This window comes from Chelonoidis abingdonii, chromosome 3 (assembly GCF_003597395.2).
Source record: "Chelonoidis abingdonii isolate Lonesome George chromosome 3, CheloAbing_2.0, whole genome shotgun sequence".
Lineage (NCBI taxonomy): Eukaryota > Metazoa > Chordata > Testudines > Testudinidae > Chelonoidis > Chelonoidis abingdonii.
The window spans coordinates 180,665,524-180,680,228 of NC_133771.1; the positions used below are offsets into that span (position 1 = coordinate 180,665,524).

General features: G+C 45.8%; 2 protein-coding genes and 1 long non-coding RNA gene across 9 annotated transcripts in view; 1 reads left to right on the plus strand and 2 right to left on the minus strand.

The window, feature by feature from the left end:
* Nucleotides 1–704: 704 nt before the first annotated feature.
* On the minus strand, nucleotides 705–4,479 carry ZFP36L2 (ZFP36 ring finger protein like 2). The gene is given in 6 exon segments (XM_032774889.2): nucleotides 705–938; nucleotides 941–1,164; nucleotides 1,167–1,273; nucleotides 1,275–1,329; nucleotides 1,332–1,986; nucleotides 2,678–4,479. Coding segments are annotated over 6 exon segments (1,326 nt in total). The 5' UTR covers nucleotides 2,729–4,479.
* Nucleotides 4,480–4,735: 256 nt separating this feature from the next.
* Nucleotides 4,736–6,820, plus strand: LOC142046608 (uncharacterized). Its single transcript, XR_012655625.1, has 2 exons — nucleotides 4,736–4,909; nucleotides 5,143–6,820. It is a non-coding gene; the product is annotated as an uncharacterized LOC142046608 (long non-coding RNA).
* A 77-nt stretch (nucleotides 6,821–6,897) lies between these two features.
* The window catches only part of THADA (THADA armadillo repeat containing), a 358,450-nt gene continuing 350,642 nt past the window's right edge, over nucleotides 6,898–14,705 (minus strand). For all 7 annotated transcript variants that reach the window (XR_012655623.1, XM_075064366.1, XM_032775058.2 and 4 more), the window contains 2 exons: nucleotides 10,225–10,391; nucleotides 6,898–9,045 (listed from right to left, as the gene is read on the minus strand). Coding sequence is in view for 6 of the 7 variants with exons in the window: in XM_075064366.1 (XP_074920467.1) it covers nucleotides 8,701–9,045; nucleotides 10,225–10,391 (512 nt within the window). In the remaining variant the exon portion in view is untranslated. The remainder of the gene's footprint in view (nucleotides 9,046–10,224; nucleotides 10,392–14,705) is intronic.

Consider the following 14,705-nt stretch of genomic DNA (forward strand, 5'->3'; position numbering starts at 1 on the left):
CAAACATCCACTAAGTGGTGGCAATGGAACCAACATTAAACTTTGGAATGGAAGTTTTAGCATTTGTTATAATATATATAGATTATATAAAAAAACCTAAAGGGTTGTTATCAAGGCATATTCTTGGCAGGATGTTGGATTTTTCTTTCAGAGGCTTATAGGTTTAGTACTGATGTGGGTCTTTATTTGAAATTGGCTTGAAAGACAAACTACTTATTAAATCCTGTCTTTTTTGTATATAAAAATGTGGAGAGGCTTGAAATGCAGAGCTCATGCCCCTCTGGATTGTTTGTTGCTTGCTTTTCGTAGTGTGGTATGTATTGTTTCCCCCCTCCCCATCTAATGCTTAAAAAACACAACAGATGAATGGCTGTGTGCTGGTGCTATTATATTTGTCCCAACAAACAAAAAAAAAAAATGCACTTCTTCTCAAGGCTTTCTATATAACATATAGTGGGTCTGTGTTCTGTTCATGTCGGCCCACGTTTGCCTGCTTTGCAAATTTTATATTTTGTTTCATCTCTGAATTAAATAAAGTTTTCTTCTCGCTTTTAATTGTACGTTGACTCGCAAATGTAATACAAACAAACCCAAAATGATCATCGAGAGGCTGTTTGCGAGCTTGGCTAGTTGAGTCAAGGTGCTAAGGTCTTGTCCCGGAATTTTATCTGCCCCTTTCGCGGGGTTCACCCCTCCTTCGTTCCCTAGTCTCGGACGCTCCCTAGTCGTCGGAGTGGAGGGGGCTGAAGATGGGGCAGGCGCCGGCCGGTCCAGCTGTGGGGATCGGAGCCGCTCAGGCTGCCGGAGTGAGGGAGGCCGTCAGAGCTCTCGCCCGGTCTTGAGAGCGAGTCGGGGTGGCGGCGGTGAAGACGGGATCGGAGGAGCCGGGCAGGGCTGAAGCAGGGAGGCGAGGCGGGCGGCGGCGGGCAACTCCCCCGGGCGGCGGCGGCTGCTGCTGGCAGCGGCTAAGGTCGCGGCAGCTACCGCGGCGGCGGCGCGGCGGGCTGGCAGCGAGCTGGGTGTGGATGCGAGCGCGCGATGAGGTGCCCAGCTCTGGCCGCGAGAGAGCGAGGCGTTGTTGGCAGAGGCGGCGAGACAGCTCGTCGCAGAGGAGGCGGAGGCGGCGGCGGGGGTGGGACCCGCCGGGACTCTCGAGCAGCGCGCCTCCAGGCGCGCCGGGCTGCTGCCGCAAGCCATGCTGTGGTGGGCGGAGAAGCCGGAGAATTCGTGTGTGCAGCTTGGCCGCTCGCCAGCGCCGCGCTGGGGCCCGAACCGCGCCGCCGCCCGGGGGGTCCCGGGGCGGCGAGGCGCGCAGGTCACCGGTGCTGCGGCGGGGTGAGGCGCGGGTGGGGGTGGTGGTGCGGGCGGGCGGCGGGCCGTTCCCCTCGGCGCGGGGCGGCGCTCGTCCGCGTTGTGGATGAAGTGGCAGCGCGGGCCGTAGGGGCAGAAGCCGATGGTGTGGAAGGTGCGGCACAGCTCGGTCTTGTACTTGGGGTGGCGCGTCAGGCTGCGCAGCTCGTGGAAGCCGTGCGCGAACTGGCACTTCTCGCCGTACTTGCAGGCGCCGCTCTCCTCGAAGGGCCGGCACAGCTCCGTCTTGTAGCGCGTGGAGTTGATGGGCGCCCCGCCGCCCCCCTTCCCCGCCTGCTGCTGCAGCTGCTGCATCAGGTGCTGGCTGCGCTCGCCATTCTCGCTGAACGAGCGGTCCCGGAACTTGTTCTCCTTGTTGAGCAGCGCGGTGGGGCTGCTGCTCCCTCCGCCCGTGCCCGTCTCCTTCAGGCTGCCGAACGAGGAAGAGGAGGACGAGGACGACGAGCTGGAGCCCGAGGAGCTGGGGAACTTGGAGCTGTTGGCCAGCGCCTGCAGGTTGCTGGTCGAGTGCCTTCGCAGAAACCCCGGCGCGAAGCTGGAGCTAGGGGAGGTCACAGGGGTCCCCACCGCCTTCTTGTCCAGCATGCTGCTCAGGTTGGTCAGGGCTTTTTCACTCTGAAAACAAGAGAGGGAAAGGAGGAGAAAGAGAGTTTGCAAAGTGACTCGGCCGGGCAGGAGTTCTGCAAGTTGCCAGCGCCCCCTGAGACTGCACGGGGGTAAAACGCCCCCTCGCAGCACATCTGCAGGGCGAGCGTTGGACAGCTTAATGTCTCCCCTGCAGCTTTGAGAGCTATGCCCTAAAACTCACTTCTCAGCAGTGTATTTAACAAGGTGACACAGCTCCAGCTAAAGCTTCACTTTCATAGCATAAGCCTAAAGACTTCCATTGCAAGAGTTCGAAGTTTTGGGGGAGATCTAGTACTGACTTCAGCACATTTAAAACTAAAAGCGTTAGAGACTTTAAAGCTCCCCACTGCAACACAACTCGAACTCTTGATAAACTTCCAGTCAACAAATCTACTGAGAACCCCATGCCCAGAAAACTGCAGATCAGTTTGGAGGGATGAAACACCAAGAAGGCAAATTGTCACAATTTAAATGTTAACTTGATCACAGAGCAAGTTACATGCAAAATGCAGCCCACATGGAAAGCAGCACTCCTCCCCCAACAACCAAAAAAAGTTAATTCGACTTGTTAAATAGTCACACAAAACTTGGAAAGAAAATATTGAAGTGCTCAGATTTGCTGAGAGCCATTTAAAATGTTCGAAGTGCTTGGCAGACAAAATGCAAACTCTTCCCCTACCTTGCACAAGAAGTCGATGTCGTAGAAGGCAGATAAAAGTGTCGTAGACATTTCGAGATCCTGTAGTGATCGGAAATACAGGAAGGACCGAAAGATCCCGCTTTCCTCGGAGGCTTTGGAAAAGCCACGACTAGATAGGAAAGGGCTGATTACTTGAGATCCGAAATGGTCAAATCACTTTCCCAGCAGGGGTGGGTTAGTGGGTGCCCGGCGAAGGCGGTGACTACTGCTGCAGCGAGCTGACTGCTGGAACTCTGCAAGTCTCTTCTCGGCACATATATAAACGCCGGACAGTGCAAGGGGCGGGACCCAGCCGGGCCCGCCGGGGTCTCCCAGCAACACCGCCCAGTCGTTCTCACCCAGCCCTGCCCCCTGCTCAGCAGCTCCGCTGCTTCTCATTGGGCGCCGCCAATTTCTTTCAGGGGCCCGGAGTGCAGGGAGGTGCTGTGGCGCTGAGCGGCAGAGAAAGCGCGGCGGGCGGGGTAGCCGTCGGCTGTACGGCTAACGTCATGCCCAGTCGGGGTTGCGGTGAGCCATTGGCTGCACGATTGTACTATACAGTCTTGTGACTCTGCTAGGCATGGGGTTATAGCGTGGAAAGTATAGAAAGCGTTCTACAAGGCTTGCTTTACAATGCACTGCGAGTAGCAGGCAGTCCACTATACACAGGGTGCACTGTGTATACACTCGTATTAGTTAACACTGTGCAGTATATACAAACTGCTACAGATTAGTGTAGAGAAAACATACAAGGCTTGCTACAGTTTGCACCGTATACATGTATATAGAAAGCATGGTCCTATACATGGCTATTTGCTATGGAAATGCAGAAGGCACTTAGCGAATGCACAGTGCATATAGGTTTGTTACAAAATGCATAGAAAGCACTCAAAAGTAAGACATGTTACAGAACTTACTACCTAGAAACCACGCTAACATGTAGGAGTTATTGACGCAAAAACACTCTGCAGACGAATATAGGAGGTTCTGCTCAGTTGATATTAAACTCCCGATTTTCTTTTAAAATGCCTCGGGAAAATCAGTGTCCCTTTTATTGCAAAAGACATTCACGCTACCATCTCCCTGACTAGGACTTTTCAACCAGCACGTGTCGGAAAGGGCTTTCCTCTCAGTTTAACTGGCGAGTAGGCTGGGAAGCTTAATAAAAAAGGAAGATGCATCCGAGTATCTCGGAGTGAAACGGGACATCTCTTCCTCCCTCCCCACCGAACATCGACTTTTGCCACGTAATTGGTTTGAAACAAACTTTGGGTGCTTGCTTGCTGCGCCCGCGTAACTAGCGGGCGGTCTCTAGGGTGTGTTACTTTGCAACACAAAGCGCGGGTGGCTAAAGGGATCGGGTTTTAGGGGCGGACGGGGGAGAGGAGGGAAGAAAGAAAGAATCATTTGCCCTCTCGGCAGGCGGCTCCTGCACAGCAAAGGGCCTCCCAGTCCCGCGCCGCCTGCACCATGCGCCCGTCTCCCGGAGCTTTCCAATAAGGCCTAGTAGATCACAGAGACTTGGCAGCTGGTCAAGGTCTTGTGATACGATTAGCAAAGCCAATTTCTTCTCCTTTGACTTGAGCCCCAACGCCCGTCCCTGTGCAGCAGCAGCGCAGGGCGGGAACGGGGACACAGGCGCTCGCAGCCTGGGCCACTCGCTCGGTGCCCTTCCCCTGGCGCAGTGCACGAGGGAGGGGGGCCGCCGCCCGGGGAAGTGCAGCCGAGCTCTGGCTGCAGAGCGGCCCCAGGCTCGAGCGCTGATGGCTTGTGCAGCAGGGAGGAAGGAAGCCAGTGCTAGGGGTGAGTGGCAAGGGACGGAATCGTGCCGTGCTCCGTACCTCGGCCGGGGAGGGGGTACACGCACTGCCTGCATGGGTTCCTGGGCTACGGAAGATATACGCGCTCCTCAAGATAAATAAGCAGTGAGCTTGGCGTATGAGTCCGCGCGGCCGGGAGGGGAAGAGTTAACCCTGGCGGGGCCCCTTGCTTTGCAGCACCCGTCCCCCTCCCCCTCCCAGGTCACAGCTCTTTCTGTGCAACTGCCCGGCCAAGTTATCCCTTCGCCTGCAGCTCTCATCTCTGCAGCTCCTCCCTCCTAAAGAGCCCTTGTCTGGACGGCAGCTGGGACGGGGGGACGAAGTGGTGGTTAGAAGGAGTGAACGCCCAAAAAGGGAGGCGCCCCCCCCCCCAAGAAACAGCGGATGTTTTTAACCACACTGTACACTGCAGGTAACCCCCCCCTTTGTTCCCCCCCCCCGCAACATTCATAAATCTGGCCTGACTCCGACATCCAGGCTTGTGTAAACACGTTCAACAGCACGATTCTGCATTCCCAATACTTGCGTTTGCTAACAGTTGGAACATATGCAAGGGGAAAATGGATGCGCGTGTAAAAGTTTCCCTGCATTTTATGGGTTACAAAAGCAGTGGAGACGTTTGATCCTCTTTCGGTTCTTTCTAAGCTGGGATGTCAAGCCCTGAAAATCCGAGGCTGCAAGTCTGCCCACGTCAGCAGGAAGCCTGCACTTTGCAAAGAAATTTACCAAAGGAAAAGCAACTTCAGTGGCGTTTTATTGGGACATTTTGCGCCGGGTCTTCACACCAGTTTTTCGCAAAACGGTTCACGCCTCCATTTGGCTTCCTCCTCGGTGTGCCTGTGTCCAGCCCCGCGGAGAAATGCACTTCTGGGAGCGGCTGCAGTTTAGCAACGTCTCAGCGCAGCCGCACAGTCCCTCCTCCTGCAAAAGGCAGCACGGGGTGCGATATTTCACCCCATTGCTCAAGCTGTTAAAAGGTCACAGTTGCTAACAGCGTGTTAATAAATTATAAAGAACGAGAAACTCTAACGTGGGCCATTTACGTTTAAAAATAAGATACCCGAGAAGAAATTGGACCCGAGGGGGAAAAAAAACACCAAATCACATTCCTTTCTGTACCACAGTCCTTCATGGGACAAATCTCTAACACATCAAATGCACCTTTTAAACTAATCTACTTGGCAGCGCTTTCTAATTCGCGGCTGAGAAGCTGCGTTGCTAAATTGGAGGTGGACGTGACATGCTGACATTTAGTCTCGCAGTGGTTTTATGGTAATATGTCACCCTCTAGTGCCTCAACCCTGCGAAGGCATCCCAGTTAGAGGAGGCAACAATATTCTATTATGTTCACCGGTATCCAAACAAAACTTAAGTTTTCCTTTAATATTTTTCTGCAGTTCTGTGAAAACATTACAGTTGTGAGTGACTTACCACATGAGAAATGGGGAAAAAAATAAACTGGGATTAACATTATATATTTCCAATAATGTGTATTTTCTCCTTGCATTTGGTTTCATGCTAATGTGGTTAGTTCAAACGTCCCTCTCCTCCCCCTATTCAAAAACTAAACCGTGTAATAAGATTTGAAAACACCATCTTGGTGGCAGATCCTGCCCCATAGTTACCAGTCTAAATACATAGTTTGTGAAGATAATCATGCAAAAAGCAGTATATAATCAGCCTTTGAACAACAAATACATTGACTTAGATCAAATACATCACAGATAAGTACTCTCTACTAGACTTTGCTAATCCTGTACTGCAGCTGCTGTTTAAGGTTTAAAGGTTTCTGATTTAGTAGTTATACAGTAACCCAAGTCACCAACAATATATGGTGAAATGTATGCAAGATGATGTAAAATTATTTGCTCTCTATAAACTAAGAGGTATTACTTAAAGTTACACGTTTAAAAACTTTGATAAGGAAGATTAAGATTTAAAGTCATTTTGTTCACTGATTAACCATGTTCTTCTGGAGGTTTACAAAGTTACTTATGTGCTGTTATAAATCTTGTGGATATACTACTGTGCTGTTAAAAGTAGTCTTACTCATTTTGATACCATTCAGACTACCAGGCTCCACACAAGAAGAGCAGCAGTGAAGGATTTTTGAAATTCAGAGGGATTAATTTCTATTTGTATTATACCATAAAAAGTGAATAGCTACACCAGACGTTAAAAAAAAGTTGGAAAGGTGTGCAAAGTGACAGTTGCTAACTATTAGTGTTGAACAAATGTACTTACGAACAGCTGAGATAAAATGTATGCTATTAATCTAATGAACAAAACAGCTTTTTCATAAAAATATATTTATGATAATTAATCTGGATTCTGTTTTTATTTCTCTATTAATAAAGAGGATAAAATGAATAGTGGTGAACTGTCCTTTCATTGTAAACCAAAGTTTTCCTTTGCCTCACTGAAATCTCATGTTTCTTTATTATTGTAAGTTATTTACATGAGAAATGCTGAATCATGAAACTGCAGTTACAGAAAATATTTATGATAAAAAGTCACTGAAATAAAAGATAATATTCTGTTTTGAAAATAAACCACTTAGGCTTTAATTTCAGCTTAGTGCTTATGCAGTGGAAAGCAAATATGTCAAACTGCTCTCTTCCACTTTTAACTCAAATAAAAATGTTTAATAGTGACAATCTAATGCATTTTTCAAAATATTTTTCAGAGCCTAGTTTAGCAGCCCATTCTAGTTATAACAGTATTATGAAAAATTAACAATGATACAACTAATACTTGCTAGAGAAATTCATTTTACATTAATTGAACTGGGCTTCAGGTTTACATTGAAGATTAAGCTATATACGTTAATGTGAAACGCAGCACTGTTTCACTAGTTCTTAGAAAATGTTGTATTATAGCGCCACCTACTGGGATACTAAGAATATAACTTAAAGTGTCTGAAGTACTGAGCTTCAGAAAACCTTGTATTGAACTATTAATTACTTTTCAGTAAGATTTCCAATTAACATGTACTAAAAGACATGAAGGGTGAAAGTGCAAATAAAGAATTACTGTTTGATCATAACCCTATCACTCCTGCAATGATAATTTAAAAAAAATCAGTCTAAAGCAAGTTATATCTTTGTTTTGGTTACTGCATGCATGCTATACAGGTTTTAGGTCTTGATTAAATAATGCACTGAGTCTTTTAAATTTTTTATTTGAACTTGTTATTATCTTGGAACCAAATTCAAGAATTCAGAAAGAGAAATCTACAAAGCACACATACATAAGAGAACTCCAGATCTGTTTTGATGATTTGAGACAACACATTGCTATATTCCAAATCTCCTAAAACAGACAGTAATGTCAAAATAAAATTATTCTGATCACCATCAGAAGGTTGCTATCAGATTTTCTCTATTTTGTAAAGGCCTGATTCTGCTATCTTTACTCACACCTTACTTACAGAGTAAAGCATACTCTAAGTGAGGAAGTATGACCTCATACTTTTATTTTGAACACAGTGGTCTTCATTCTGGAAAGGGCTTCAAACCCAGCCTCTGGTTTGAAGGCAAAAATATTAGCACTCTGATACCTATTTTCTTTGCAGGAGCAATTAGGCAGCACTTACACATCTATTTGCACCTGCAAAACAAGAGGTCACCTTTAAAAATCAGGCTCCTTTACTTCCCCCTGGTTAAAAATGGAATGAAGTTAAATGAAGTTAAAAACTCTGATTCAGGAATGGGCAAGCAAAGGAAGCCAATATTTTTTTTTAAGAACAGTTTTTAAAAAAATCAAAATAAAATAGTATCAGGTTAATACTCTGAGTATGTTAAGAATTGCTACATGTTGACAAAAGGAAAAACAAAATCAAGAATTATGGCATTGGAGTAGAGGAGGAATAACTTGTGGGATAAAACACACCAGATTTGCAGGTGGTCTGCACCTGGATGAATGGAAAATATTAAGATTAGCTGCTTTGCGTCCTACAGTAGCTGCAATAAACTAGGCTGGTCTGAATGAAATTAGTAAATGCATTAAAAAAATATTCTTCTACAGCAAGTCTGACAAAGATTCAATGGACTCATGAAAAATGTGTTTTTAGCATGTACTATTAAAAAAGTTTACTACAGTCATTAAACAAATATATCCCGTCCCAAACCTAGAGAGAATTCAACTCTTTGTTCACAGTGTAGTAAAATTTACACAACCAGCACAGGACAAACTGCCGGTGTTTCATTTTTCAGGATTTTCTTTGTTCTTGCAAGCATCATCATCAAGTTCAAGCAAGGTTAATATCTTAAGGCAAGTTGCTATTCTTTCATTCTGAATGGCTAATCTTGTGAATTCCACAGTTTTGGAAAATTCTGGAGTTGGAGGTAGCTCTTTAAGAAGCTGCGTAACAAGCTTCGTTTGATCAGATGCTCTTCTTGCCAATCGAAGGAATTCTACTTGATCTGGCAAATTTAAGCGAGTGGCTGGTATGAGCAAGAACAGATGTTTACTAAGCTGTCTGACGTTAGTCAGCGTCTCTGCCCAAAAATTCACTTCCCCTTTATTAAACAGGTTGTCATCTTCCATCTCAATGAAAAGAAAAACAAGAAGGATCAGTGGTTTGATGATAAAGGAGAAATAATCAAATATTAAACAACATTAAGGAGAAATAATGCTGATATAAAATATTACCAAAACAGTTTATTTGCTGTTTTATGTGAGGGTAAGAATTCATATACATATCTTCAATTTATTCAAAGATTTGGAAAGCAAAAACCAAAGTTTCCCAGTGTGCCAATGACATATCTCCAGAAATCAGGTGCTTATGATGTAACTTTTATTTTTGAAATAGTGGAAGTAAAAAAACAGCCTAAATATTAAAATGTGCGTGTTGGGGAGTGCAGAATTAGCTTGCCTTCCTCTGTGTCACTGTCTTGTATTATACAGAGACCTCTGTAATCAGTATGGTAATTGGGTATATCATGGAGCTTTTGGAGTAGATTAATTAATAAAGGAAAATTGCATCTGTCAACAAAACAGTAGTAGAACATCAAAAAGACACACCTAAACCAAATGCTTAAGAAAAGTTTCGTAAGACACTTGAATGGTCATTTTATCGTTATCAGTTGTCAGCCAGTGTTTCAAAGATGTAGCTGCTGCCACTACTACCAGTTTACTTTATAGTATTATATTCATATTTCTTGGCCTTTCAAAGGCAAGTTAGGACCTAACATACAATATTAAGTTCTGTAGGCCCAATCCTGCGAAGTCTTGTTTGCGCAAATAGTCCTACCTACTGAAGTCAATGGTTTCAATGAGTGAGGATGATTCATGTGTGTAAGACTTCGCAGTATTGAGCCCACAGAATATAACAAAATTTGAAAGCTCTGGAAAAACTAGTACAATAGCATGAAGCAAACCAATAGTAGCAGGAGTAATGGGCTTGGACTTCAGACATGCTGAGCATCTAAAACAGCTATTAATGTCAATCAGTTCTATAGCTGATCAGCACCTCTGAAAATCAGGCCCTGCATCTTTGAAATGTTGAGTGACAACTGATATGATAAAATAACCCAGGAAGTCCATTAAACTTTTTTAAAAAAGGGTATGGTTTAGTGTTGACATCAATGGGACTACTTATATGAAAACTGCAGGATCAGGCCCAATTTATTTATTTATTTTAAACAGACTGTTGTCACTGTGAAGATTTTACTTTAAAATTTAAGTCTGTTCCATCTCCAGAAATTAAGTAGTTATTAGAATTACCAGTGTTGTAGTCTCCAAATCTTTTTTTTGCTCATCCTCTCCCAGCAGCCACTCCAGTAACACTAGGACACCAGCACTGGTTTGATTCCACTGCTGAAGCAGCTCACACAGTATGCCAAATGCTAAATCCAAGGCCATTGATGCATTTACTACACGAAAGGCAAACTCTATGGAGAGAAAACAGGAACATTAATGTAAATTGAGACCAAACATCATTTTACATTAACAGTGGCAATAAGTGAGCTCTCATATGAATACCAAGGCTGAACTTACAAAAGCAAATTTAGAATGCTAATTTACAGTCACAAGTAGTTAGAACTATATGCTTAGCCAACTGTGAGGGTTGGGCTCTTTTCTTATTTCAAAACAATACATGAAACACCTAAGACAATTACAATTAAAAATTACTGTTGTGCAGATAGTAACATTCAGTATTATGACAGGTTTGGGAGTAGCTGCCGTGTTAGTCTGTATCTGCAAAAAGAACAGGAGTACTTGTGGCACCTTAGAGACTAACACATTTATTTGAGCATAAGCTTTCGTGGGCTACAAATATAGACAAAACAACAAAGGTTAAAATAAGCCCAAAAGCCAGAAAAATTCAGGCCATTTACATAAGAGTTCAAGGCATCTTTGGCCAGAATTGGGTTAAACACAGGTCCTGCTAGCAGGATGCAAATATAGTTTCCCTGGTCAGTGCAAAAATGGATGAACCACCAAGCTATAAACTGTACCCATAAGCTCTTCTCTACACTGTGTTTCTTCCCTAGATTTCCAGCTGGTGCAAATTATGTTTTAATCACTGTGTTTGCTTGCTCTTGATGACTATGATAAAAATGCCAGCAACCTTCTAGAGCTCTGTCTACAATAGAGTTCCCATTGTTGTTATCAGCAGTAGAGCTCACTAGTGGTAGCAACAGTGGGAAAATATAGAGGGGAAATCCTAGTGCAGGCAAACTCTCTGTCTAGAGCATGATGTAAAATGGATTTTAGCAAGGTTCATCTATATTCACCAGAGAAAAGCTATCCATGCAAAAGGCTTATTTTTAAAGTAATGCTGTTCTCCAAGACACCTTTTTACCAGGACAAAGGAAGGTGGAATGATGTAATCACAGTTACCCAGAAAGTTAGTCACACTTGGAGGCTGGCACTGACTTCCTCTTTCTGAGGATTCATTTCATCTGATGAAGGAAAAGGATTGTTGAGATTAAAAATGAACAAAAATGCAGACAGAAAAAGACTAAACTGGAAGCAACTACCTCTGAGCTGCAGTGAGTATCTCTATTGTGTATTTTCCACTTACTTTACAGCTGATTTTCAGATATTCAAATTGAACAACAGATCCACAAAGGAATTTGACATCTGCACTAGGACTTGGCAAACACAAATGCAAAGGAAGGAAAGACTAACAGTCCATCTAGCCCAATATCATGTCTTCCTACCGTGGCTAGTGCCAAATGCTTCAGAGGAGTAAACAGAACAGGGCAATTTATTAAGTGATCCATTCTCCTGTCATCCAGTCCCAGCTTCCAGCAGTCAGAGGTTTAGGGACACCCAGAGCATCAGGTTGTGTCCCTGATCATTTTGGTCAATAGAATTGATGGACCAATCTACCATGTACTTATCCAATTCTCTGTGAAGGAAGAGTACAATGATATGGGAAGGGGATGAAAGAGAGAACAGCAACTTCTCTGTCTTAAGAGTTTAGAAGAGGGTAAGCAGGAAGATGGGACATGCTGGCCGCCGCTTCCCACAGCTCCCATTGGCTGGGAACAGTGAACCATGGCCACTGGGAGCTGCAGGCAGCTGTGCCTGTGGACAGTCAATGTAAACAAACTGTCTCATGGCCTGTCAGCAGATTACCCTGATTAGGGTGACCAGATGTGCCAATTTTATAGGGACAGTCCTGATATTTGGTTTGGTTTTGTTCTTTTTATATGGGCTCCTATTACCTCCCACCCCCATCCCGATTTTTCACACTTGCTATCTGGTCACCCTAACCCCAGGACCAGTGCAACCTATTAGGCGACCTAGGCGGTCGCCGAGGGCACTAGAATTTGGGGGGCAGCATTTTCTTCGGCAGCAACCACGGCAGCCGGATCTTCGGCCGCCCTGGTCGCCGCCGGCATTTAGGTGGAAGGAGCTGGGGCAGGGTGGCGCGGGGAGACTTGCTGCAGGCGGTCAAGGGGGGTGGGGCGGCACGCAGGGGAACTCCTCGCCCCAGCTCACCCCGCCCCGCCTCTTCCCTAAGCACTCCAGGGCTGCTTCACTTCTCCCACCTCCCAGGCTTGCGGTGCCAATCAGTTTAGGCGCCGCAAGCCTGGGAGGTGGGAGAAGTGAAGCGTCGACAGCATGCTCGGGGTGGAGGCAGAGCAGGGGTGAGCTGGGGCACAGGGGGGTGCCTCAGGGCGGAGGGGGGGTGCCGCAGGGGGAGCACCTCAGGGTGGAGGTGGGAAGCTGGCACGGCGGGGGCACCTCAGGGCAGGGGCTCGGGGACGGGGGAGGGCGCAAGGTGGCAGTTTCACCTAGGGCACGAAACATCCTTGCACCAGCCCTGCCTAGCCCTGATGGGCCATCTGCGGCCTGTGGGCCGCAGGTTGCCCACCACTGCCTTACATATTGCAGACCACAAAATCTTGTCCACTCACTCCTTTAAAAGACCTATAACCTCTGGTGAGTTAGTGAAGTCCTGAAATCATGATTTAAACTGAAGATTTCAAGTTGCAGAGATTCCATCATTTACTCTAGTTTAAACTTGCAAGTGAGCTGTTCCCCATGCTGCGGAGGAAAGTGAAACTCCTCCAGGGTCTCTGCCAGTCTGACCCAGGGGAAAATTCCTTCCCAACCCCAAATATAGAGGTCAGTTAGACCTTAAGCATTTTGTCAAGACCCAACAGTTAGAAAGAACCTGGGAAAGAATTCTCTATAGTAACTCAGAGCCCTCCCCATCTAGTGCTCCATCACTGGCCGCTGGGGATATTTGCTACTAGCAGTCGCATATCAGCTGTATACCATTGTAGGCAGTCTCACCATACCATCCTCTCCATAAACTTATCAATTTTGTCTAATTTCAACCTAAACTTGCTAATGGCCAATTATCAATATATCAATTTGTTCTTGTGGCAACATTGGCATTTAACTTAAATAACTCTTCTCCCCCCCTGGTATTTACCCCTCCGATGTATTTATAGAGAGTAATCATGTCTCCCCCCAGCCTGTGTTTGGTTAGGCTAAACAAGCCAAACTCACTGAGTATCTTCTCATAAGGCAGGTTTTCCATTCCTCTGATCATCCTAACAGCCCTTCTCTGCACCTGTTCCAGTTTGAATTCATCTTTCCCAAACATGGGAGACCAGAATTGCTCAGTATTCCAGATGAGGTTTCACCAGTGCCTTATATAATGGTACTAACACATTTCTCTATCTTTACTGGATAAACCTCATCTGATGCACCCTAGGGTTGTGTTAGCCTTTTTCACATATTGCTGGCTCGTAATCATCCAGTGATCAACTAGTATACTCAGGCCTTTCTCTTTCTTTGTCTTCCAAATGAAAAATCTCCAGCTTGTAGAAAAAATTCTTGTTGTTAGTTCATAAGCATGTGACCTTGCACTTTGCACTATTCAATTTCATCCCATTTCTATTACTCCAGTTTTCAAGGTTGTCCAGATCTTCTTGTATGATATTCCGGTCCTCCTGTGTATCGGCAATACCTCCCAACTTTGTGTCATCTACAAATTTTAATTAGCACACTAGCACTTTTTGTGCCAAAGTCAGTAATAAAAATCTTGAATAAGATTGGTTCCAAGACCAATCCTTGAGGAACTCCACTAGTAACCTCCCTCCAGCCTGACAGTTCACCTTTCAATATGATCTGTTGTAATCTCCTCTTTAGCCAGTTCCTTCTTACCTTTCAGTTCTCATATTAATCCCCATCTTCTAATTTAACTAATAATTTCTCATGTGGAACTGGTGCCGCTCCTGCAGGTCTGTGCAGCTCATTGGCGATAGCCGCCTTGAGCCCGAAGAACACTGCCTGGAGTCCGAGGACCTATGCCGGGTACTCTGGCAGGCAATCTGACCCACATCTGGGGGCTAGTGGTGCTGTCTGGGCAAGTGCTGACAGGGTGCCCCCTGCGGTAAGGAACAGTGCCACACTGATGGGGACCATTGAAAGGGTCCCAAGGCTGGATTACCCCTTGAACGGGGCACCTCAGTGGCCAGCATGGGTGGCACCGGCAGGGACAGAATGTCTTTAGTGGCCTGAAAGGCCTCAAGCGTGGATAGCACCGCCAGGTGCCAAGTGCCTTTGCTGCTCCCCAGGGTGGTGGGCGGATCTTTGAGTGGGCCCAACCACTCAGCAGGAGTCAGAGCCTGGCCACCATCTGGAGGGGAAGACCTGCCCCTCACACATCTTTGTTCTTCTCCGGTCCTCTCCTTCCCTTTATGGGACATAGGAGATTGCCCCCTCTTGGCCTTTGT